At 44.4% G+C, this 25,517-nt stretch overlaps 1 protein-coding gene across 1 annotated transcript; it reads right to left on the reverse strand.

Annotated features, from left to right (window-relative positions):
* Positions 1 to 7,503: 7,503 nt before the first annotated feature.
* LOC139421141 (116 kDa U5 small nuclear ribonucleoprotein component-like) lies at positions 7,504 to 24,027 on the reverse strand. The gene is made up of 26 exons (XM_071171744.1): positions 23,898 to 24,027; positions 23,273 to 23,385; positions 22,976 to 23,138; positions 22,786 to 22,864; positions 22,596 to 22,671; positions 22,417 to 22,482; positions 21,886 to 21,921; positions 21,696 to 21,786; positions 21,387 to 21,469; positions 21,005 to 21,171; positions 20,639 to 20,763; positions 17,758 to 17,821; positions 17,586 to 17,676; positions 14,676 to 14,811; positions 14,197 to 14,324; positions 13,618 to 13,811; positions 12,604 to 12,958; positions 12,365 to 12,447; positions 11,829 to 11,915; positions 11,309 to 11,435; positions 10,694 to 10,781; positions 10,503 to 10,621; positions 9,926 to 10,020; positions 9,576 to 9,729; positions 8,307 to 8,414; positions 7,504 to 8,190 (listed from the first exon to the last, which is right to left on the reverse strand). The coding sequence occupies exons 2-26, from the start codon at positions 23,372 to 23,374 to the stop codon at positions 8,095 to 8,097; spliced, it is 2,913 nt and encodes a 970-aa protein (XP_071027845.1). The 5' UTR covers positions 23,375 to 23,385; positions 23,898 to 24,027; the 3' UTR covers positions 7,504 to 8,094.
* Between the last annotated feature and the right edge of the window lie 1,490 nt (positions 24,028 to 25,517).

The following is a 25,517-nucleotide window of genomic DNA, read 5'->3' on the forward strand; positions in this document are numbered from 1 at the left end:
TTCTGTTGGTGCTGGGCTATGTAAAATGTATCTACATTTTGTAGACAGTCATTGTATTGTGTGTCTGCAGCTTGGTGCAGTCACTGTATAACACATTGAAGTCAATCCCAGTCTGTCAGTGTTAGATACTACACAGAAACCGGATGTATACTGAATCAAAATATAAAACGTAACATGCAAATATTTCAAAGATTTTACTGAGTTATAGTTCATATAAGGAAATCAGTCAATTGAAATAAATGATTTAGGCCCTAATCTATGGATTTCACATGACTGGGAATACAGATATGCATCTGTTGGTCACAGATACAGTACCTTCAAAAAAAAGTAGGGGAGTGGATCATTAAACCAGTCAGTATCTGATGTGACTAGCATTTGTCTCATGCAGTGCAACACATCTCCTTCGCATAGAATTGATCAGGCAGTTGATTATGGTCGGTGGAATGTTGTCTCACTCTTTAATGACTGTGTGAAGGAGCTGGATATTGCCGGGAACTGGAAAGCTATGTCGTACACATCGATCCAGAGCATTCCAAACATGCTTAATGGGTGACATGTCTGGTGAGTATGCAGGCCATGGAGGAACTGGAAAATGTTCAGCTTCCAGGTATTGTGTACAAATCCTTGCGACAAAAGGCTGTGCATTATCATGCTGAAACATGAAGTGATGGCGGTGGATGAATGGCACGACAATGGGCCTCAGGATCTTGATTGTGCATTCAAATTGCCATCGATAAAATGCAACTGTGTTCATTGTCCGTAGCTTGTGGCACTCTGTTCAGAAGGTTGTCATCAGCAAACCTCTCACCCCCACACAACGCCATAAACGTGGTTGTGAGGCCGGTTGGACGTACTGCCAAATTCTATAAAACAACATTGAAACAGCTTTGGTGGACATTCCTGAAGTCAGGAAGCCAAAACTTCCTGCCGCTCCCTCAAAACTTGATACATCTGTGGAATTGTGTTGTGTGACAAAACTGCACATTTTAGAGTTGCCTTTTATTGTTCCCAGCACAAGGTGCACCTGTGTAATGATCATGCTGTTTTTTTCCAGCTTCTTGATATGCCACACCTGTCAGGTGGATGGATTATCTTGGCAAAGGAGAAATGCTCATCAATAGTTGGACGACATTAACAAGAACAACATTTAGGAGAAATAAGCTTTTTATCTGTATGTAACATTTCTGGGATCTTTTATTTCAGCTCATGAAACATGGGACCAACACTTTACATGCTGAGTTTATATTTTTGTTCAGTGTATATTTCATGTGCATAAGGGATAATGGAACAGGAACTCATTGCAGTAACATAAGAATGGAATATCCAGGCTATGTCTGGGGTTAACCATACCAAGTGATGGGAGTGCCTCTGACTGAACCAGTTACAGATACATTAAATACATCCAGGGAGAGGGAAGTTGGTCAAAATGAATACTTGAATGGATTAGAGAATCAGGTGGCTAATAAAGCAACACCCACGGAATGGAGAGAAACGGAAAAGGTGGCTATGGGGAGGAGGGCCATTTCTGAAAATCACGGTATACCTTTCTTCCACTGTCCACGACTCACTCTTTTGCTCCTTTAATAAAAAATAATAATAATTTAATTGTTATATAATAGTAATGTCATAAAAGTAAAAGATACATCATGTTTAATGTTACCATATTCGCATGAGACAAAAACACAAGATTTTCTGAATAGCCTAAAAACAAACCAAAAGGATCTGTATATCTTGACAACTATATTTCCCTTGTGTATGGTCTTATTGTGCATAGTAGTAAATACTAAACACTAGGAACTGTAGCTAACGCTCCAGAGCCTATTGTCCCCAACTCATTGACTGTGGTTACCGAACGTTTGTTAATCCCATTAATCGAGCGCACTGCACATGATCGTTAATTAATCTATGAGAAACCAAGCACTAGTTCCGAAAAGCTACATACATTTAAATGAATGCATACTAAAAAAAGAATCATCATCCAACATGACAACTGTCAATATTCTGTAACAAAGGATAGGCTAATGAAGCGTTTATTGACATGCAAACCGAATACACTTATTTGAAATAACCCTACAATTAACCGGTGATAGACTATTCATTTGAGATTGGCAAACGGATTGCACTCACAAAATAGATTTACGTCGCGCAATTTAGCCGCCACAATCTAATCCGCCTCTCCAACCACATGTGCATGCAGGTGTGGTCGGTTGAGAGTTGCCCTCCTGGTGATACTAAGGTACAGTAGGCCTGTAGGCAACATAACAGTGAAACAGGTAACGCAAAATGTATATCACAATTTACGAAAAAAAAACAGACCATGCAAAAATGTGCGTTCGATTTGCCATTGTTGCAAAGGCGCATTGGTTACCCAAGGCTAACCAAAACGCACTACGGAACACAGCCTCGTGCAGACAATGAATAGGCAAATAAAGAGCAGCATCGTTATTGTATAGGGCAGAAATTCTTACCGCTATGCGAGTCTGTGAAGATGCTTTAATATAGATGCGGTGTTCCCGTGAAATTGGTTTGTCGGTTCTGGCTTTACACACAGTCCAAACTTAAATTTTTGTCGGTGTTGGTATGGTTGGGTCCAATTCTCAAGAGAACTTGAAGAGTATCTCATCGCATCAGGCAAAGCTTGTGCATTATTTGTCCATGTTCCTAGGATAACTATTATTCTCTCATGATACAAGTACGTCGATTAAAGCAAAGTTCTCTGCTGCGTAAAACGCATTCCAAATCCCAAATGAGCGCATTCCTGAACAGTCTACGGTCTTGTTATTTCGGTAGCCTACTAGTGAAAGTGGGATACATAGTCAGTTGTCCAACTGAACCTATTCAACTGAAATGTGTCTTCCGCATTTAACCCAACCCCTCTGAATCAGAGAGGTGCGGGGTCTTTCTTAATCGACATCCACGTCTTCGGCGCCCTTGCTCAGGGGCAGAACGACAGATTTTTACCTTGTCAGCTCGGGGATTCGATTCCACAACCTTTCGGTTACTAGTCCAACGCTCTAGTAGGCTACATGCGCGACTTGTCGGGTCTAAAGGCTTCTTTGCATATGGAACAGTAGCATCAGCTTCTCAGACAAATTATTTTGTTCATGTCAGTCGCTGAATTGGGTTGCCACAATTCAACATTTCTAACAAAGCCATGAATCGCTCACATCTATTGTTCCTTCTTGGGTCGCTTCATCGTCGGAAAACCAGAGAGTTGATGTCTTGTGCAAGTGACTTCAGCTGGTCTAATCCAACTCAATCCGACAGTGACTTCTCCTCTCGTATCTATTATGGCAGGCGAGCGTTTGTTTACCATTTGGCATGACATAGTCGCTGGCTAGACTTCGAGCTGACACGTTTTGGTTGAAGATACGATGGAGACCGGAGAGTGACAGCTCGATTTTCTGTCAGAAGCGCAGTGATGTCGATGTGATGCGAAAGGACAGTGGGATGTTGCGCATCTTTGACAGTGCGCGTGCTCGTCAGGTTACACATTTGGATTTTGGTGACACAACTCATCATAAACATCACCGCACGTTGAGGAGCCAATTCCTTTGCATTAGCAAACAACTATTTAAAAATATGAGCTATATCTAGGGGGAGGGAACATTTCAATGGAACAAATTAAATTGTGTAAAAGTTAGTTACCTTACCTTGAACTGTCTGCAGAATTAGATGTGCAAATATTGTGATAACCTAATTTTGTAGGCCATTTCTTCTCCAAATGAACTGTTAAAATGTTAGACTAACCTAATCCCCATCTAATTCCCTATTAACGCACAAGCCCATAAAATGTTGACTTTGCCTCAATGGCCAATTCAAAATCGAATTGACTGTACTTACCCTAAAAATGCCTGATGTAAGATTTACGTTTCTTATGAAAGGAGCTGTTGCGCTGACTCCGGGTTTTCTACTTCTTCCATCACCGAGAAGCGCGCGAAGAGACACGGAAAGTTCCAACGGTAGAACAATGTAAGTCCTTTTAGAGATAACCTTGTGGCAATGAAATGGAGAGTGACAACGGAACCGGGTTCCCGCTGTGACCAGTGGCAGTCCCTCATCCTCTCTCCACAGTGATAGTCCTGTCAAATCAGGACAGGCTTGACAGGATTGGTTGGGTCTGGGCTCTGCCTGTGAGGGCGCCCAGAGAAGAGGCTGATGCCAGGTTTACACTCGTTTTTTCTGTCCAGTTGCTGCTGCTCAACACCAAGAGCCCGAGGAGAGAGGAAAGTTGGGATCCCAATACAACTTTGATGACTTCACTCGGTTGGATGACCCATAATGCAGAGTGTAATTGACAGTCTCCACCACCAGGCCAAAGACAACAGTGTCCCAAGGGGAAGATTAAGTTCCAAAAGATTCCCTTCCATATCATGATCCCATAGAGTCAAATCTTCCATTCTTGATTCACTGGAAATAACGTTAACATTCTCACTCCTGCTCTATACTGGAAAGGAACATAGCCACTCCATCCATCCATCCCATTCTCTAACTAACTGCTCAGTACTGAGAAATCTGTCCTTCTGCCTCTGAACAAGGCAGTTGACCCACTGTTCCTAGGCCGTCAACTGACTTGCCTAGTTAAATAAAGGTACAATTTAAAAAAATGACATGGGGCCTGGTCTTGATCTGCCTTTGTGTGAAGCCTCAAGCCAGGGAACACATGGCTAACTGAAACCAGGCTAGTTAAGTTTGAGGCCTAATTCTTCAATGTGGGTCCAATGTATTCCACCCCGTCTGTCTCGCTTTTCCTGTCAGGCATGTGTCTGTGCAGCCATCCCCAGCCCGACTCTCCCTGCCTAGCTGCTTGTGTTCTGCAGTGTGGCCTGACCTCCACAGATCCTGTGATCTCTCATCATCGGAGGATGATGATTCAGTGTTTTGGGTCCTTCAGGTGCCCTAGGGGTGAGAGAGTCACACAGTCATGTGTTTTTTTCTTTTCCCCTTTGTTCGTTCAGTATTCCGACCTTGCTGGACCAACACTTGTCACGGACCGGCCAGCCAGGCAGCAATGGCGCCCCCCTGTGTCTCTAGGACATGTGTGACTATTCAGCGAGGAAAGGATGGAGGGGAGGTCAGGGCAGCCACAAACCCTCCTCCCCATTAAAGGATTAGGAAATAACCTCTACGTATACATACAGCTCTGTCATCAAGCCACCTACTCTCTACCAGTCTCTAGTCATCTGCTGATAAAGGGAGACATATATTTAGCATTTAGCCACCAGTCTCTGCTCAGTCTATGGGTATTGTGGTTGGGTCACACTAACAAACTAATGTAAATAATGATATATTATTACATTTCTTATCACAGTAGACAATATGTTTTATGCTGGGGGGGGGGGGGTGGATGTGAGAGGAATGTATGTGACTGCTTGTGATGTAGAGGAGAGGTGAGACTGAAAGAGAGAGAGGGAGGCAGATGACAGAACCAGAGGTGTAGGAGAAGACAGAGAGCGAGGAGATGAAAAGAGGGGGGAATCGAGCAAATGAAAAGGAGGATGAAAAGAGACAGACGAGAGTGGATGAGAGAAGAGAGGGAAGGGAAGGCCTTGCTGGGGAGGGTGCCCTCAGCCAGGCCATAGCAGAGAGCGGTCTCTAGTGTCTCTCGTCTATATTTAGCAGCAGTCCACAGATTGCAGCGAGCGCTCAGGGGACGTGCATTCAGACCGGCAGGAACCGCTGCCATCCGTCCCACTGCCCAGGGCCACGCACGATCACAACTCACGCCAGCCAGCACGGGGTAGGGAGAGAGATAGGACCACTGCAGAGGGTTAAAAGACACATTCACACACTGTACAGTACATACCAGCAGTGTGGGAGAGTGAAAATGATCATATACAATGTCACAACAGACACCATCGTTGGAGGGTAGGGGACTTGGTTAATTACCAACAAACTGAGACTCTTGTAACTGCTGTGTTTAACACTGACAATACTGATTACATCAGACCATAATAAACATGTACAAGATACAAAAAGTAAAGTCATAAAACATTGCATTTAAAGGCTCAGTGCAGCCAAAAACATTATTTCCCTGTGTTTATCTATTTCACACTTCGACTTTGGAATAACACTGTGAAATTGTGAAAATTTCAGTGCAAGAGCGGTTTGAAAAGAACAGCTGAAATGCCAGCCTTTTTTGGTGGGATGGAATTTTGACCTGCCTGGTGACATTAGTAAATTAGTTAAACAGGCCAATAAGTAAGAGGGTTCCAAACCTCTCTGCCAATAACAGCAGGTTTAAAATGTTCCCCTCCCAGACAGTCCTAACAAAACTGTTGTTTGACAAATTACTCTTCGGTAAGAAGCTATTTGCTTATTTTTTACCATTTTAATTGAAGACAATCACTTAATCATCACCAGAAATGATTTGATATCTAGATAATAAAAAAAATAGCTGCATTGGACTTCTAATAACCTGCTGGAACATTCCATATCTTAATGTACCGATGTCTCCGCGAATGAAAACCACACCCACAGAGTCCTCACGAAGCTGCTCCAGACCGTTTTTATGTCCCTCCAGGTCCAGTCCCGTCCCCCACCCTGCATCCCCGTATCCATTCTAGTAATCATGATGGGCATACAGCTGAGATGTCAGAGCTCTCTAGGTGTGACAGCCAGACATAACCATACACCAAGTCATCAAGACAAGGGAATAATCCATTATTAGTCAAGTGTACTGAATCAAGCCCTGCTTTCTAACACACACACACACACACACATACATACATACATACATACATACATACATACATGTGGTTATATTTAAGCTATTACACAAATATGTCACAAGTCTTTGCCAAATGTTGTATCTTGGAGCCAATTCCTTGTGCACTCAGACTTTAGTTGGGTCAGTGGAAAAAGCTTTGGGAAACTTTGACTTACTTTTACATTTATCATCAGAGCACCAAGAGAGAGGCTCAGATAGAAATAAAACCACCAGTGCGTCCATTTCTTTAACCTCCTTCCTCCCACCTTGCTACCTTTCCCGGTGGCTCTTTCTCAAATCATCTTTCCTCGTCTCCTTCTCAAAACCCATTGGATGTGGTCCTAGGGGAGGGACCCTGGACCTTCTCCTCCAATAAAGGAGGCAAGGAGATAGTCTTTCTGTGAAAGATTCCTCACATTCTAAGATAGAGGCTTTGTGCTCCAGCACAGGGCAGCACACTTGTGGTGCATGTGACCCTGGTCTCGCCATCTATCTTCCGTGGCTGCCTATCCCCATCCAGAGGCCTGTCCATCGGTCACAGCCCACACAGCCCCCCAAAACAGACATGCCAAATCACTCACACGGACGCCTGTGCTCCAACATGGCGCTCCGCACTGCACACACCCACTTCTGCTGTACATCACCGCCATATACATACAGTGCAATAACACATCAAGGTCATGACGTATATACAGTAACTTCCGAAAAGGGCCCTCGATGTGAACCAAACTAAACACCTGGAAGGAAGTGAAGAAAATAAAGTTACCTCAGTTGGTTATGGATTCAAACAAAACTGATTTTACAAGCATATTTATTTTTTACTCAAAACAGACGCAAAATATCCAATTTCACAATAAAAAAAAATAAAAACAATCAAGCCTGCTTTCAAGTCATCTTCCATCTACAAAACATTTGGGAATTTATACATGTCAAAAAATAAACAAAGACATTGATGAGGGGAAACACCTCGGCAGTATTATTCATTGCGCTGATGACGAGAGGTGTCAGAGATGTTGCTATCCCGCCAGCCCCTACAACTGTAGACGCAATTCTATCATAATAACAGTCCTACAACAGTCCTCTCCTACAAGGAGAGCACGGGTGGCCAAAGTCTGAACAGGAGATTGCAGGGTCTGTTGGTTTCCATATCAGTGCTTCATTGATTAACTTAAGTCATTGATGGGGGTAAGTGGTTAACAAAGTCCACATAAATCACCAATATGAAAGCAGGAAACAAAACTGGCAGACTCCGCTTCCCTCTGTGACAATGTCCACCCACCTCAGTGGGGTTTATAGCCCCCATACAGTGTGGTGTGGTGATGTTGGTTGTGGTGCTGGTGGTGGAGGGTAGCACTCCGGTCGTTGCCTCCCCGTCTCCTGACACCTCACATGGGGTAGTTGAGCACCACGTCCTGCTTGGCCAGCTCCAACAACATAGGGTCGTCAAAGAACTTGCTGATGCTCACATCCTCACTCAGACCCTGCATGGAAACCAGGGAGTCGGTCAGTCACATGGTCGTGATGTGCAGGGTCAATAGTACATACTTAAGGCACACCTCCCCTCACAGACATGGAGGGGGGTAGTATACATACGTACCTTGCGCCGACGGGTCTTGATCATGAACTCTCTTGCCAGGTGAGGGGCAGGCTGGGGCTCCAGTGGCCTGATCACAATGCTCTTGTCCAGGGGGTCACCAGGGACAATCTGGGGGGAGAGGAGAGAGTAGAAACAGGGATCATGAGAGGGTTGAAAATAACAAAAAGGGGAATGAGTGCAAAGGACAATATGGTCAGTTTGAGAAATTCCCCATCTAGTCTTCAGCTTCACATGATCCACACACTGACTAGATGTACAGAAGCTGAAACCTGAGCAGAGGCCTCCTATAATAGAGTCTCCACCACTAAACCTTTCACCACTCAAACACGGGATCTGTTCTCTGCTAGTCAGCTGGCGTTCTCCATGTCACTGAGTCAGGGGGATGTCCGTCACACTCTTCATCGCCGCAACGTTAGCACATCTAGTTCGGAGTAGAATGGCGTTTTAAAATGATTACTTAAACCTATCATCTTCACCGGCACCTCAATCCTGTTTTCATGCCTGTTGGAAGGGGGGGGGCAAATCTCTTGGCCCCAAATCAGGCAAGGGGCTGTTTAGCCAACTCTGCAATCTCTCACTCCCTCCTCTGTGTGGGGGCTGCGTTCCAATCCCAAAATGGCACCATATTCCCTATTTAGCCCTATGGGTCCTGGTCAATATTAGTGCACTAGCCTAAATAGGGAATAGGGTGCCCATTTGGGACAAATCCTAGGACTGTGCTGTAACAAAACCCCAGGCCTGCGGGGGAAGATTGAACGGGGGGAGAGAAAAAAAAAATCAATGGAGCGTCTGCAGCCCAATGAACCGATGGAGCAGGGCCGCTAAACGCCATCACACCACACTGTCTCTCCACACACTGGGAGGGCGTGATGATCACGCTACGGAGAGGAATCACCTCCGTTTCAGTTTTACAGAAGAGGAGAGACTAGAGGAGAGACTAGAAGTAGGCTGGGGCAAACGAGGGCGACGGGAGCAAATACATTTTTCCTGACACAGCCAAAGAGGAGAAGAGAGAGAGACACACGACACAGGGGGGGAAAGACAGAGACAACTGTAGCGTACACAATAGCTGCTGACTCAACACCCTTCTAGTCAGCATCCAAACCAATTTACTCAGAGTGGCAGGCATGAGCACGAGGTTCGTGACTCTGGCATCATTCTGTCCGAGTGTGTGTGCATGTGTATGTTAACACAGCTGGTGGGCATTAAGAAAGAGGGCACACGTCTGTGTGTGTGTGTGTGAGTGAGTGTCCGGCCATTTGATCCTACCTGCCAGTGGTGGAAGACGGACAGGGAGAAGGCCTGGCCCTGTGTGTGTGTTCTCAGGTCCGTCTCGAAGCCAAACGAGTCGATGGCTGGGATGAAGGCCTTGATGGTGTAGAGGGGAGACCCGGGGATGGGGGCGTCCTGGGTCACATGACCTCTGTAGCACAACACAAAAACACAGCAGATAGAATTGTAACAACGACAACAAAACCACCACATTTGAGCAATCAGCACAATATTTCCACGTTCAACTTTCCAGATGAAGGTTTAAAAAGGTCAGTCAAGAAGTTATGGGTGGGGTAATTGGGATGGTACAGAGGAGACATCGTTATTTAGTGGTTTGCGGACCTCACCTCCGTCTGGCCAGTACTGTGTACACAGCAGACACACAGTCAGCTGGGGCCTGGACCTCGACAAAGTAATAGGGCTCCATCAACCTGGGGGTGGCCTGCGAGGGACAGGAGAGGGACAGTAATTGGGACAGCCATTAGGAGAACCAGAGGAGAGGAGGGCAGGAGGGAGAGCCAGAGAAGATAGAGGACAGGGGAGGAAAGAACAGTGGAGAAAGTCAGAGGAGAGGAGGGCAGGAGGGAGAGCCAGAGAAGATAGAGGACAGGGGAGGAAAGAACAGTGGAGAAAGTCAGAGGAGAGAAGCCCGAGAGGCAGGCAATGATGGAGGGATGCAAGGAACCAAAAGAAAAAAAGGGAAAAAAGGAGACACCCTTGAAAGAGGGAGGCTATCACACCTCAGTACAAACAAGAGCAAGTCGGAAGAAACCAGCACTTTAAATCAAGGTAATGTAACTCAGTAGAAAAACTGGAGAAAAGGGATAGGAAGCAAGAGGGAGCGAGAGTTAATGAAAGATGGAAGAAAAGAGAGGGTGAGGGAGGGAGGTAGAGGTAGAGCGAGAGAGCGAGGGACGATCTCACCATGAGGAAGGCAGAGTACACCACTCTCCTGGCTGTGGGGATGACCTGTCCTCCTCCTCTGTGTAGAGGCTCCTGCGCTATGACCGCATCCAGGATCTTAAACTTCACGTTTCTGATAGCTAGGGAGGGGACATACAGCGGTTAGGTGATTGCGTGAGTGAGTGAGTGATAAAGAGTGGCAAGACACTTACGTTCGTCACACAGAGGCCCCTCCCTGGTGCCCCACTGGAAGCCCTGGATGATGCTGTCCTTAACCGAGCCCAGCAGAGCCTTGTCCACCTGCACACAACGACACGCCGTCAACTACCTGGAGACATATGCCCTGTGCCAAGCTACGCACGTCTGAATACAAGTGGACACAAAATTGCCTTCATTACACCCAAGTGTCATAATCAAAGATCAATATGGAGAGATTGATTGTTCTCATTGATCATAATATTTCCTCGTCTTCCAGGTGGCATAACACTAACCCACGACCGATGTTGTTGTGCCCGATGACCGGCCACTCAATGGGTCAATGCCCCCATGATCACACCGGTGTCAACAGAGGGCCAACTCACTGACACATCCATCGATGCATTTTCACACATCTGCTAGACAGCAGTCATCCTAAATCACTCCAACACGCACTCACAATTCACACACAGTCTGTTTACAGTTAGGCCTAGAGACAGACAGGCTGACCCCAAAGTAGCCCAGCATGACCCCAGAGCCCTAGCCTGCCCAACTCACCTCAGCCCAACCTGACCCAAAGACCACCAGCCCTCCACACCACCCCTAGCCCATCCCCAGAGCCCTGGTCACACCTCAGAAGGCAGGGTGTCATCTACCAGGATGTTAGGCCCGGTGGTGTCGGGCCCAAAGGCCCAGATAGACCTGGCAGCCAGCAGATCCCAGTCATACTTGGTCTGGAAAAACTCTCCCAGCTTCTTCCTGGAACCAGGGATTAAACAACAGGATGGATTAGTGAGTGGTGTCCGTGGGGGTGACAGGAAGAGGAACAGAGGGGACAGAGTTGGTTTCATGGGATGTCAAGTTAAAAAGTGTGTCACTGCCTTGGCACCGTGGCTCACGTTGGCAATGCCAGGCCCAGATGGGTTCACAGATGAGCAGCACACAGCGGGCCAGACACTGTACACTTCCAATCACACACACACACACACACACACACACACACACACACACACACACACCCCTGCGGATAGGATAGGCTTCAAGGTACAGTAAAGACAGGTGTCTGTTTGGGTTGAGACACTGACATGTGGACAGGCAGAAGGATACAGCAGGTCTCTGTAGAAATAGGTGGTGTGCAGGTGTGTCCCGTACCTGTTCCATGTGATCTGCACCACCTCGTTCTCTATGTCCTCAGCCAGGCCCTTCTCCAGAGGCTCGGCAATCATGGTGATCTTATTCCTGTCAATCAAAACACACAACCACCAATCACACAGGGGCGGCAGGTAGCCTAGTGGTTAGAGCATTGGGCCAGTAACCGAAAGGTTGCGAGATCGAATTCCCGAGCTGACAAGGTACAAATCTGTCGTTCTGCCGCTGAACAAGGCAGTTGACCCACTGTTCCTAGGCCGTCATTGTAAATAAGAATTTGTTCTTAACTGACTTGCCTAGTTAAATAAAGGTTAAATAAAATTCAGACAAAACAGCCACAGCTCTCAATCTCCCACCTATCCACACAGCACACGAAACCTCACACCTCAACATGGGACCGAATGCATCCTATATAGTGCACTACTTTCGACCAGAGCCCTATGGAGTGCCATTTGGGACGCAACCAGTCTAAACTAGTCGTTTAGTGTACTGTAGGCTAGGTCACTGGTGACCCATGGGAGATGATGGTGGATGCTTACTTCTTGTTCGGCGTCTCGGCAAAGCACTTGAGAGACGACGTCTCCACTACCGTCTCACAGAAGGTCACCACGGGGTCAGCCACCTGGAGAAAGAGGGAAACATTCAGTACTGGAAAACTAATCAAGGAATAACACCAGACATGAAGGGTATTTTGTTTAAGATGTTACAATTCCGATACAGGAAGATTAGTTTGTTGTTCCATTTGGGTGAAGGGACATGTGAGAGAGCGAGAACTGACCTTGATGTCGATCTCAGAGTACATCTTCCGCAGGTCGTGCATGACACAGTCCAGGTAGAGTTCCCCAGTCCCCAGGATAACATGTTCCCCTGACTCCTCCACCTTGGTGGTGAGGGAGGGGTAGCTCTTATTGACCTTCCGCAGTCCGTCCAACATCTTGGGCAGCTCTGACGGGTTGACGGGCTCCACAGCGATCTTGATGACAGACGCCGTGTTGAACTTGAGCGGACGGAAGATCTGGGCTTCCTCGTTCCCTCTGGGCTCGGTGATGGTGGCTGTCTTGACGATGGGCTGGTCACAGCCCTCAATGAGAACCCAGTTGCCAGCAGGCACACGGTTCACCTCTATCTGGTACCTGTGGTTGAGAACGTGAAGGGGTGTGAACTGCTGGGGTAAATGACAAGACAACTTCTCATACTGAACACTTAGGGGGTTAGGATACGCAAAAAAACATGGTGTATAATACACACATGTACATGTGAAATAGGACAAATATAAGTGTAACAGTATAGCTTCCGTCCCTCTCCTCGCCCCTACCCGGGCTCGAACCAGGGACCCTCTGCACACAACAACTTGACACCCACGAAGCATCGTTACCCATCGCTCTACAAAAGCCTTGCAGAGCAAGGGGAACAACTGCTTCAAGGTCTCAGAGCGAGTGACGTCACAGATTGAAACGCTAGTGCGCTAACTACGCTAACTAGCTAGCCATTTCACATCGGTTACAGAAGCACCCACCAAATCATGATGGTCATTATTATATTGAGGACCAGAGACTAGAGAGGAAACACAGAGGGGTTAGACTAATGAATACATAACCGTCAACTTGTTATAATGAACACACTCATTCTTCACCCAAAATGGCCCCCTATTCCCTATATAGCTCATTACTTTGACCAGGGCCCATAAAGCTCTCGTCCTAATTTGAGCACCATGTACGGAAGAGTGTGCCATTTGGGACGCAGGTCAAGTGATATGTCCGCGAGGTGGCATATTAACAATGCCTGTCCTTACCTGGCGACGTTGATCCAGAGGCGTCCCACCGTGCAGACCTGCGAGTCCTCCTCGTCCTCCAGAGTGTAGTTCTCGCCCAGCACCTTGACTGGCTGGCCCGCCTGGATGGTACCGCTCAGCACCCGGCCGAACGCGTGGAACTGCACCCCGTCCTCAGTACTGTACATCTTAGTGGTGTGGCACATCAGAGGACCCTGGTGGGAGGAGGGGAAACAGAACGGGCAATAGAGAAGGGATACAGGGAGAGAGGAAATAAATAGAAAAGGTTAATAACTAAGTTTAACAGAATTCAAAAGCAACTATTTGTTACATCTCAAGCCTCTCCCTTCATTATTGGCTAGAGGATCTCTGAAGGGCATTTGGAATGTTTGTGATCGATTTTTTTTTAAACAACTCACTTCACTCCCAGTCAATTCCAAATCACCCGCTTGCTTAATTGCGATTCAAATTGCAATGAGGCTATTGATTAACACTGAAAACAGATTCCCCCTACTATAAACCAACTAACATCCATCTCTCTCTTGCCTCTTCTCACCCCCAGCCCCAGGGCCTGTTTCCCCCCCACTCCGTCACACTCACATCAGGGTCGCATTCTGCCATGGCCTCCCCCAGGTCTGAGTCCAGTCCTCCAGTGTAGCTGTGCTCTATCTTGTTCTTGGCACCCCCCTGTGGTGAGGGGATGTGCTGCACACACATGTCCACAAAGCCTGCAGGAGGGAGGTCATGCTCGGCATCACAATAATATGCTTGTCACACTCACCAGAAACATAACATTGAGTGCAATTATACCACTGATTATCCAAGAGTGTAGGTGGATACACTGGCCAGAGCACAGGGAGGGTGAGCGATAACCACGTACAGTGAGTCATTGTGTACGCAAACTAAGAGCCTATAATGAGAATGCGTACAATAGAATTAGGCCTTGCTAAAGACAGGAGATAAACATGGCTCAACTGTAACCGACCTCTGTGAATAAGATTAAACACGATACAGTTATTGGCGGTAGATGAGGCAGTAGAGGTCAGAGAGGAAACGGGGGTGGCGGATGGCGTACGTACCAGTGAACTCTCCGAAGAAGCGCTTACAGACCAGCCTGAGTAGAGGTCTGATGTTGAGCTTCAGCTCCTCTTTGACCAGGTGGATCCCCAACTCATCCAGCACCCGAGGCAGAGACGTGTCACAGTCACCCACCACCTGGGAGGGAAAGAGAGAGAAGGGGGAAGTTTACTTTTCAGACATGCTAGCGCTACTTAAAGACTTCTATGGAATGGGGTGATCATGTGGGTCAAGTCATGGAGTCCAAAACAAGAAAATGTGACGGCATCTCCCATGAATGGCCACAACAACACTTTTCAATTCATGGCGCTCCTATTGAGTTCATAACGCGTTTCGCCCGGCCTTTCTCAAAGGGTGCTTTCTGTGACAAAGACAGATCGAGGTCGCAATGAGTCAGCTTTTAAGAGCACCGTGAACTGAAAAAACTGTTGCAATCTTTTATGGGAGACGCAATCCCCTTTTCTTTTTTTGTACTCACAGGGATAGTGTTTGAGGGAACAGACATGTCTACACTAAAGAAATCGTCTGTGCATGTAGTAGGGTTGCACATTTTGGGGAAAATTCAGGAGGTGGAAACTTTCTGCGGGAATTAATGGAAATATATACAAATTAATATTAATACCATTTAAATGTAGATGTTTTTTGCATTGGATATATTTACCATATCATATGGAGACAGATACATAAACATTTTACCTTATCATAAGTAGACATCATTTCAAATGATTAAATCCTTCCAATAGAAATAAAACAAACAATTTAGTTATGAATTGAACTTTAATTAATGAGTTGACTCTTTACATGGGATGATTTCACTGAACAACAAAAGGGAATATTGAATGATCCATCGCATCTCCCAAAAACGTTTTCAACATACATCTGTAAAATGACCCCAAACAAGGACCAGCTGCGCTCTGAGGCGGTTGATGTTGGTGGGTTGATGAGGCAACAGGGGAAAGAGCCTCAGATTCACAAATTCCCTTCCACCAGGTGGCTGATGAGACATGTTGGCACGCCTGCCATATTGCATCTCCATCCCAAAGCCCTTGCTTGGAAGTGTACTTCGCCAGACTGCCAAGAACCTTGCCCTCATCCAGGCCAATGTGGTGAGACATGGTACTGATGACACCATAGGCCTTGTTGATCTCTGCACCAGACAGGATGCTATTGCCAACATACTTGGGGTCCAATATGTACACTGCGGCGTGTATGGGCTTCAGGCAGAAGTCTTCATGCTTTTTGATGTATTTCAGAACTGCAGTTTCCTCTGCTTGGAGCAACAGTGAAGTGGGCAGGGCAGTACGTATTAATTATCTTACATCTGTAAGCAGAGTCTGAACACCAGTCAGGATGGCATTGTCTCCCTCAATCTGTGCAATGGCTACTGCTATAGGTTTCAGGAGTTTCAGGCTGCTCTCCCAAAATACATCATCCAGGAGGATCCTCTTGATGGGGGTGTCCATATCGGCCGACTGTGATATAGCCATTTCTTGGAGAGACTCCTTGCCCTCCTGGAGACTGTCAAACATGATGACAACACCACCCCAACGGGTGTTGCTGGGCAGCTTCAATGTGGTGCTCTTATTCTTCTCACTTTGCTTGGTGAGGTAGATTGCTGCTATAACTTGATGACCCTTCACATACCTAACAATTTCCTTGGCTTTCTTGTAGAGTGGTTTTCAGTGCCATGATGTCCTTGAGCAGATTCAATGCATGAGCAGCACAGCCAATGGGTGTGATGTGACGGTAGGACTCCTCCACTTTAGAACAACTCTGTTGAACTCTGTATCCAGCAAATGAGTAGATAAAACATGTCTGGTTGGAGGGGTGTATGCTGGGCAAAGAACATTCAGAAATCTCTTCCAATACACATTGCCTGTGAGCATCAGAGGTGAACCAGTTGCATACACAGCTCGAGCAAGACATTCATCAGCATTTCTCTGACTACGTTCCTCCATTGAGTCAAAAAAAACTTTTGATTCCAGGAGGACCATGAGCTGTTGCTATCAATAAGGTGTCTGATTCATCATGTTCACATCAAATAGAAGTAGAGGGACTTTTGTCAGAGGTTACTTGTGAGCTCCTGAGGGAACTTTATGCACTTGGCCAGATGATTCTGCATCTTTGTTACATTCTTCACATATGATTTGGCACAGCTTGCAAATGTGCACAGCTTTTCCTTCTACATTAGCTGCAAGGAAATGTCTCCACACATTAGATAATGCCTGTGGCATTTTCCTGTAAAGATTAGAAAAAAGGAGTAAAAAAATATTTATATACACAATTCCATGTACAGATAAATAGTTAAGCAGTTCGATTAACCAACTCCTTTGTAAGATAAATGTTTTAAAATGAAACATGTATGGAAACATGTAAGGTGAATTAACACTCAGTTAGCACCCACACGGTAGCATAAACTAACTAGCAGAAATTGTTATCAAGTTAGAAATGATTTAAACACACTTTGCTGTAGGCTACTATTTACTTGTTAACAAAAAATCATGTATGTGATATAAAATATATTCACCCCACCCAGTATTGTAATCAAAACTTACCAGAAAGCGTGTAGTCCTTGGCTCACACAGTGTAGTAGTGTGGGCTCAATAGCATCTCATTAGTGTGCAAGATCTTGAGAATCAGCTGTACATGTGATGGAAGAGTGCACCGTGCATGCAGAGGGTTGCAATTCCATTGAATTGGGGATAGTTTCATCAAAATATGCTACAAGACCTAGAATTGCCTGATGTGTATCCCACAAAAAAAAAGATTCACTGTTATAAGTAAATATTTTGCTGAATTTAACCATGGAAAATTTCCGAAAATTTCCCAGAAAGTGTCCGACCCTTTGCAACCCTAGCATGTAGCGTATAAGATTTGTTTTCTAGGAGATGATTGCATTAGAGGGGTCTTACTTGAGATAGGATCTTGTACAGAGGCTCCAACACAAACTCCACAAAGCTACGCTGGGAGTTACTGGTGGGGGCTTTCTTAGTGAACCTGCGCCTGAGGAGAGAAGACAAAACAGGGTTATCGTTGTGCATTACACACAAAAAGTCTAAATGACACTAAATGAAAACCACTTACGTTTTGGGGTTGAAATAAATGTCTCCCCACAGCCTCTTGGCAAACTCTGTGTAGTTGATGTCCCCTGCAACACCAGAGAGAAGGGTTAACAGTTCATTTTTAACAGTTATTCGTAGGGTTAAAACTAGGGATGCACGATATATCGGTGAACATATCAGAATCGGACAATATTAGCTAAAAATGCCAACACGGTATCGGCCTGATGTCTAGTTTAACGCCGATGTTAAAAACCAGTGTCAAAGCTGCCGTACATACCTACAGTTGAAGTCGGAAGTTTACATACAACTTAGCCAAATACATTTAAACTCAGTTTTTCACAATTTCTGACATTTAATCCTGGTAAAAATTCCCTGTTTTAGGTCAGTTAGGATCAACACTTTGTTTTAAGAATGTGAAATGTCAGAATAATAGTAGAGATAATTATTTATTTCAGCTTTCATTTCTATCACCATATTTCCAGTGGGACAGAAGTTAACATACACTCAATTAGAATTTTGTAGCATTGCCTTTAAATTGTTTAACTTGGGTCAAACGTTTTGGGTAGCCTTCCACAAGCTTCCCACAATAAGTTGGGTGAATTGTGGCCCATTTCTCCTGACAGAGCTGGTGTAACTGAGTCAGATTTGTAGGCCTCCTTGCTCGCACACGCTTTTTCAGTTCTGCCGACAAATATTCTATGGGATTGAGGTCAGGGCGTTGTGATAGCCACTCCAATACCTTGACTTTGTTATCCTTAAGCCATTTTGCCACAACTTTGGAAGTATGCTTGGGTCATTGTCCATTTGGAAGACCCATTTGCGACCAAGCTTCAACTGATGTCTTGAGATGTTGCTTCAATATATCCACATAATTTTCCTCCCTCATGATGCCATTTAGTTTGTGAAGTGCACCAGTCCCCCCTGCAGCAAAGCACCCCCACAACATGATGCAGCCACCCCCGGGCTTCACGGTTGGGATGGTGTTCTTCGGCTTGCAAATCTCCCCCTTTTACCTCCAAACATAACGACATAAGACAGAACGCGTCTCCTTCCTGAGTGGTATGACGGCTGCATGGTCCCATGGTGTTTATACTTGCGTACTATTGTTTGTAAAGATGAACGTGGTACATTCAGGCGTTTGGAATTTGTCCCAAGGATGAACCAGACATGTGGAGGTCCACAATTTTTTTTCTGAGGTCGTGGCTGATTTCTTTTGATTTTCCCATGATGTCAAGCAATTAGGAACTTAGTTTGAAGGTAGGCCTTGAAATACATCCACAGGTACACCTCCAATTGACTCAAATGATGTCAATTAACCTATCAGAAGCTTCTAAAGCCATGACATAATGTTCTGTAATTTTCCTAGCTGTTTAAAAGGCACAGTCAACTTAGTGTATGTAAACTTCTGACCCACTGGAATTGTGATAAAGTGAATTATAAGTGAAATAATCTGTCTGTAAACAATTGTTGGAAAAATGACTTGTGTCATGCACAAAGTAGATGTCCTAACTGACTTGCCAAAACTATATTTTGTTAACAAGAAATTTGTGGAGTGGTTGAAAAACGAGTTTTAATGACTCCAACCTAAGTGTATGTAAACTTCCGACTTCAACTGTATGTAACGTAATGACGCCACGTAAAATGTTGCGCTACACTTGCAACACAGAATTCCTAACCTAGCCCACAATGTCTGCCCATAATGGAATTCATAGCCCTTGACAATCAACCGTTCTCTGTCGTAGGTGAAGCTGGCTTGCGCTGACTGGTCGAGCACCGGTACACACTACCAAGTGCGCTATTTTTCAGATGTTTCCCTACCGGAGTTACACAGTAGTACTGCTATTAGCTTCACGACATACATACTATGGAATGCCGTTTGGGTCTTTGCGTGTCAAAACAGATAAAGTAAGCACTGTCAAAGCTGTATAAAAAAAGTATGCAAACAAGCAAACACCAGCCACGCACGTTGTTTACAATAGAGCTTTGGTAATAGAGCATAATTTGTTTGACCGCAATTTCTGGGGTAGCTAGCTTTAGCTTGGTACCTAGCTAGCACCAATACAACCAGCCTGAAAACAATGACCAGCAGAAAGTGCAGTCATTTTCATTATTCTTAGCAATGATTTAGGAATCCTTGTGAGGAAGTATTAGCTAGGTTGCTACTTGTTGTTCACCTACTGAAATTGAACTTCAGTTAGCTAGCCAGCTACTTAACCCTATTGCCCAAAGCTAACGTTATTAGTAGCCAGCTAGCTTTATCTGGCTAGTGAGGCTCGACCAGACCGGGTTGTGTTGTGAAGCTAGCCACAATAAGGATTAGGCACAATAGTGGAATTTGCGGTTTGCCTTCAAAATAAAAGTATCACAGACCATATGACACAAAATTACAGGCCTCTCTAATCTTTTTAAGTGGGAGAACTTGCACAATTGGTGGCTGACTAAATACTTTTTTGCCCCGCTGTAGATGGGTCCGACCACCATTAATCAAATAAGACTGTCTTATAAATTAGGGTTGTTTTCGATGACACCTAGCTAACTATAGCTACTGAAACAGATGTCATTTTCCTATGTTTCTGGGAAAGAACATTGTTTGCATCCATGAGCTAGCTTTTTTACATTTTAGGACCAGCTCTGTAGGTGAGCAAGACATATTTTTAGACACGCAAAGACCCAAACGGCATACCATAGAAATCCTGGTTGAGAATGAAATGACTGAAGAAATGAACAACGAAAGATGCAAGTAAGTGAAAGAAATAGGTTTTTGATTATGTTTTACTGATAATGGGGACATATGTAAACGTCAACAAAATAATTGTTTGGTCAGTGTGGTGTGTGTGTAACCTTGATTTAACTAGGAAAGTCGGTTAAAAACAAATTCTTATTTACAATGAGGGTCGTCTCACCGTAGGTGTCGGAGTAGATCTTGGCGAAGGAGCCCAGGGTGAAGCAAACACAGTACTGAGAGCTGGCGAAACACACGTTCCCCAGGAGAGGAGACACCACCAGGTTCTCGTCTGTAGAGTAGGTGCTGAGGGAAAGGGGAGAGTGGAGCCACAGTCAATGACACACACTGGACACTATAATACAACAATAATCTCAATGCTAGTAGTTTTCACATTCATGGTTTCACTCTGCAATGGAATCGTCTTTACAAATGCTCTGTTTCCTTCTCGTAGTAATCTCATCTGAAAAAAGTTGATATTTCCTTTCCTCCACACCCCTGTGTCAGCCCCGTAGCCATGGTTACCAAGCCCTCCCCACGTCAGTACCTGAGCATGGCGTTGACCTCGTCCACTATGTGGCGTAGTTTGTAGTAGGCGTCTGTAGGGGGCAGCTTGAGCTCCACGATGAGGCGGTCCACCTTATTGATGCAGATGGTGATGGCCAGACGCTCCTGGACTGCGTGCTTGATCAGACGCTCTGTGTTTAACATCACCTAAAGACACACAAGAGGGGCAGAGAGGCCTGGGTTAGGGGAGAAATGGTACAGTTGACTTTCTGGGGCCAGGCCTCAGAGGTGGAAACACAAAAGCCTGCGTCTTTAGGCCAAACACAGAAGAAAAGTCTGATAAGAGAAGTGAGACAAGATAGTTAATCTCTCTGAGGTGAGTGGGGATTTGAGCTAAAAAAAGAAAAAGTAAGAGCACCCACCCCTTCTGCTGCGTCGATGAAAAGCACGATGCCGTCGGAGAGTCGGATGCCTGATGTCACCTCATCCGAAAAGTTGACGTGGCCTGCAGGGACGACAAAGGGTATGAGGTCCCGCTCTGCCTTTCTAAAGCAGCCGACCCAACATCACACACAGTGAGGCGGTAAATTATACCAATCAACCGCCCTTGATTACTCTTTTAATCTCCCCTACGTTTCCTAGGAACACAAGCATTTCGCTACACCCGTAATAACATCTGCTAAATATGTGTATGTGACCAATAACATTGGATTTTATGTTGATTTGCATACCTGGTGTGTCCATGATGTTGAAGAGGAAGGATTTGCCTCTGGAGTCTGGAAGAACCATTGTGACAGGGGTGCTCTTGATACCAACTCCTCGCTGTGGAGGCACCAAATATGAGTCAGCACAATGCACTTATATGGGAGATAAACAATTCTGCAAGAACTTGTCATAGCTCTGAATACAATAAAAACGTACCTCCTGCTCAGTGAACAGGATATCTGTGTAACGGAGCTGAAATACCAAGAAAAAATGCAGTGAATTAATGGCCGATTTACAGTATACACAGAGCATTTCAGATTCAAATCAAATGTTATTTGTCACACACACATGTTTAGCAGATGTTATTGCGGGTGTAGCGAAATGCTTGTGCTTCTAGTTCCGACAGTGAAGCAATATCTAAAAAGTAATATCTAACAATTTCACAACAAATACCTAATACACACAAATCTAAGTAAAGGAATGGAATTAAGAATATATAAATATATGGACGGGCAATGTCAGAACGACAGACAGATTCAGTAGATAGCATAGAATACAGTATATACATATGAGATGAGTAATGCAAGATATGTAAACATTATTAAAGTGACATTATTTAAAGTGGCCAATGATTTCAAGTCTCTGTATGTAGGCTGCAGCCTCTCTGATTATAGGATTTCTCCAAATTAGGATGAAAGGTGAGCAGCAAGTTTGGGGCAGTTTAGTCAAGCTGAGGCGTAAACTCACATCCATGTCATCTCTCTTCCTGATCTCTGGGTGTGTCTGTTCAATCAGGCAGTCCACGAAACACGTCTACAGACAATAAACAAATCCATTAAATCACAATAATGCCAACAGTCTAGTTACTAACATCCATGATTTAGCCAGGTCTGGCTCTAAAGCAGGTCAATTGCTGAGTTTTTAACCTTGCCGTGGTGCAGGTGGCCACACAGGGTGACGTTACGGATCAGCTCGGGACTGTCCATTAGGTCAGCCAGGAACCTGCAGAAGAGGAGAGGTAGGGGTTAAACATGGACCTTTGGTGAGTATAGACAGAGACAGACAGACGCAGGTCTAGTTTACAACAGTCAAACTTGTGAACGGTCAATTACATACTCCATGTCATAAACAGTGGAAGGTAGCTCCTGTTCCATCAGAGTGAACTGCTTGTTCCTTACAGGCTTGATGATGGGTTCTGATGGGGATGGAGAGAAAATGGGAATAAGTTTAATACTATCATATCTGAATTAATGCATATATGTGCTTGTGTATAAGTGCAACTGTGTTTGTGTGTGTGGTGTCTGACCTGTGAGGGGCTGTGCGTCCTCTTCCTGGACTAAAGTTTCCACCTCCGGCCCGTACACTTCCTCTGCTGTAGGATAGTATTTCTTATCCTCGTGCAGAACTACCTCCATTCCTGGGACATCTTCATCAGCATCAGCCGGCTCATCATCCTCATCCTCATCAGCCTTCACAAAGCAGAAAGGGACACAAGCATGTCATGAAATGACCAGACATTATAAACAACCCTACTTCATTTTTGTTAGAATGCGTTGTAATGTGAATTAACGTCTATGCTCTCTGTTGATTTCAGTAAACAAACCTCATCCGCATCTCTGTCGTCTGTCTCCAGATCATCATCCTCGTCAGAGTCTAGTTCTGGACCAATGTAGTTCCCAAACTCGTCATACAGATCCGTCTCCATTGTGAAAGGGACTGAGTAAGAGGAAAACATAATGGATTAGCATTAAAACTGCATCACGCACATTATTTAGCCTTCTGCAAAGTGTACCTTCTACAAACCAATGAATGTTGTCTACTTTAACTCTGCAATTAGTTAGCTGTGTTACTGGTTCAGATGTTCATGTATAACGTTTCAGATGCACACACACGCTAGATACTACATGCATTGGCGAGTAAGTTGAGAAAACCATGAAAAGAAACACATCAAACTCACACCTCAAAGACAATGGTTCACTTTAAAAAGGCCTGAAATGTGCAACTTTGTTATACAGATATTTAGTAGCTACAGTAATCTCTTAGCTAGCTAGCTAGCTATGTTTTTGGTGGAATCGCTAGCTAGTTAGCAGATAGCAATTATATAGGGAATGAATGGCATCCCTAACCAACGGACAGGCTGTGTTGCGGTTGATGATGTTTCGATTTTCTACAATAAAGTAGCAAGCTTGTTCTGGAGAATATATCAGCACAAAAACACATAACGTTACCTTGATGTGCAAAAAGAGCGGTAGTTTCAAATTTGAATCACTATTTTCCTAATTATTTGAACTATTCACAATGTTTTCTCTTCTGTTTCCAAACCATGCACATGTAGGACCCCTCAATGGAAACGGACGTCGAGCGTAGGTGATGCACAAATGTAGACTATCTTCATATTGCCTGATTGTATATTTTATTAAAGTACAATGCATTAAAAATAATGATATTCAAATAATATATCTATGGTTATTTGTTTTATGAAATGTATATAACATGTACAGTCCACAGATATTGTATTTGCTAATATATTTGGAAGAAAATGTTCATGCGCGCGAAGTCTCTTGCCTGGGCTATATTTTTTTGTACAGGCGCATATTTTACATGAACGACAAGCGCGATAACTCAGGATAGATATTTGGTACTGAAAGTCAATATTTGTGTTAGATGGATTTGTAGGTTTGTTATAAAGGCCTAGTGCACTCAAAATGTTGTTTTCTGTATTTTGTATCATATTGTACAACAGCTAATTAAACTAACATTGTAAAAACTATTTTAGCAGTACAAAAGATTTGATCAGCAGCTACTAGTTTCCAAACAATTTGAGACAGATTATCATGCACATATTTTAAAATCTGCATAAAACAATATGAGCATTTTCCCACCAGAAATGTGTTTCTACCAAACTGACTTTTTGTGGATAAAAGGCTGTGCCTGATGACATAGTGCACATAAAAATAAAATTTGCTGTTAAATTCACATGTACCGAATGATAAATACAAGTTAAATTGGTTTCCATCGCATTTTCAACTTCAACTGATGGTTTTGTCACAAAAACTGTTTCTTTATATAGCAAATATGTCCACTATGGTCTTGGTACAAGCACTCTAGCCAACATCTTGCAGATACAGTGAAGGTAGGCTACCTACATTATGAGATTATTATTATAAGAGTGATATTATTTGTATTTGTAAAACGGCAGCCCATCATCGATCATCATGGCACAAGAATAAGACCCTTGATATTTATTGTAAAGAAGCATAAAGCTCATCACCTTGCACGTTCACCACCCTGTGAAGTTAATCATAACTTATTCATCTTTATTTGATTTATTTTTATTTAACTAGGCAAGTCAATTAAGAACAAATTCCTATTTACAATGACGGCCTACCCCGGCCAAACCTAGACTGACGCTGAGCCAATTGTGTGCCGCCCTATGTGACTCACAGCCTGTTGTGATTCAGCCTGAAATTGAACCAGGGCCTGTAGTGATGCCTTTAGCACAGAGATGCTGTGCCTTAGACCGCTGCGCCACTCGGGAGCTCAATCTCTAGCCTAATACTCTGCAAGCTTTCCTGAGTCGTAGTGGGAGGACCACACAACATATCCTCGCGTGACTCCAAGTTGACTTCGATTTGATGGTTATTATATCAATATTTGTACATAAAGGCATTTCCACCGCCATTTCCCGCATAAATCATTTTACCGACACAGAAAGTTCCCACCATGTCGAAATAAAAAAATTGTCTGTCAGCATTTATAAAATTGTACCGGCATTTCATGTTTCCATTAGGCCGGTCGTGAGTTTTTCATACATCAAGTAATTAATCCGCATGAAATGGTTGGATGGA

Source organism: Oncorhynchus clarkii, chromosome 12, assembly GCF_045791955.1.
Source record: "Oncorhynchus clarkii lewisi isolate Uvic-CL-2024 chromosome 12, UVic_Ocla_1.0, whole genome shotgun sequence".
In the NCBI taxonomy this organism is placed as follows: domain Eukaryota; kingdom Metazoa; phylum Chordata; class Actinopteri; order Salmoniformes; family Salmonidae; genus Oncorhynchus; species Oncorhynchus clarkii.

Excerpts from the sequence above, each read along its gene's own strand:
- LOC139421141 (XM_071171744.1), bottom strand. The coding sequence starts at position 23,374 with ATGGAGACGGATCTGTATGACGAGTTTGGGAACTACATTGGTCCAGAA. Across the intron at positions 22,865-22,975 it reads GGACGCACAGCCCCTCACAG|AACCCATCATCAAGCCTGTA; the intron begins GTCAGACACCAC and ends CATCCCCATCAG. Across the intron at positions 22,672-22,785 it reads TCCACTGTTTATGACATGGA|GTTCCTGGCTGACCTAATGG; the intron begins GTATGTAATTGA and ends CCTCTTCTGCAG.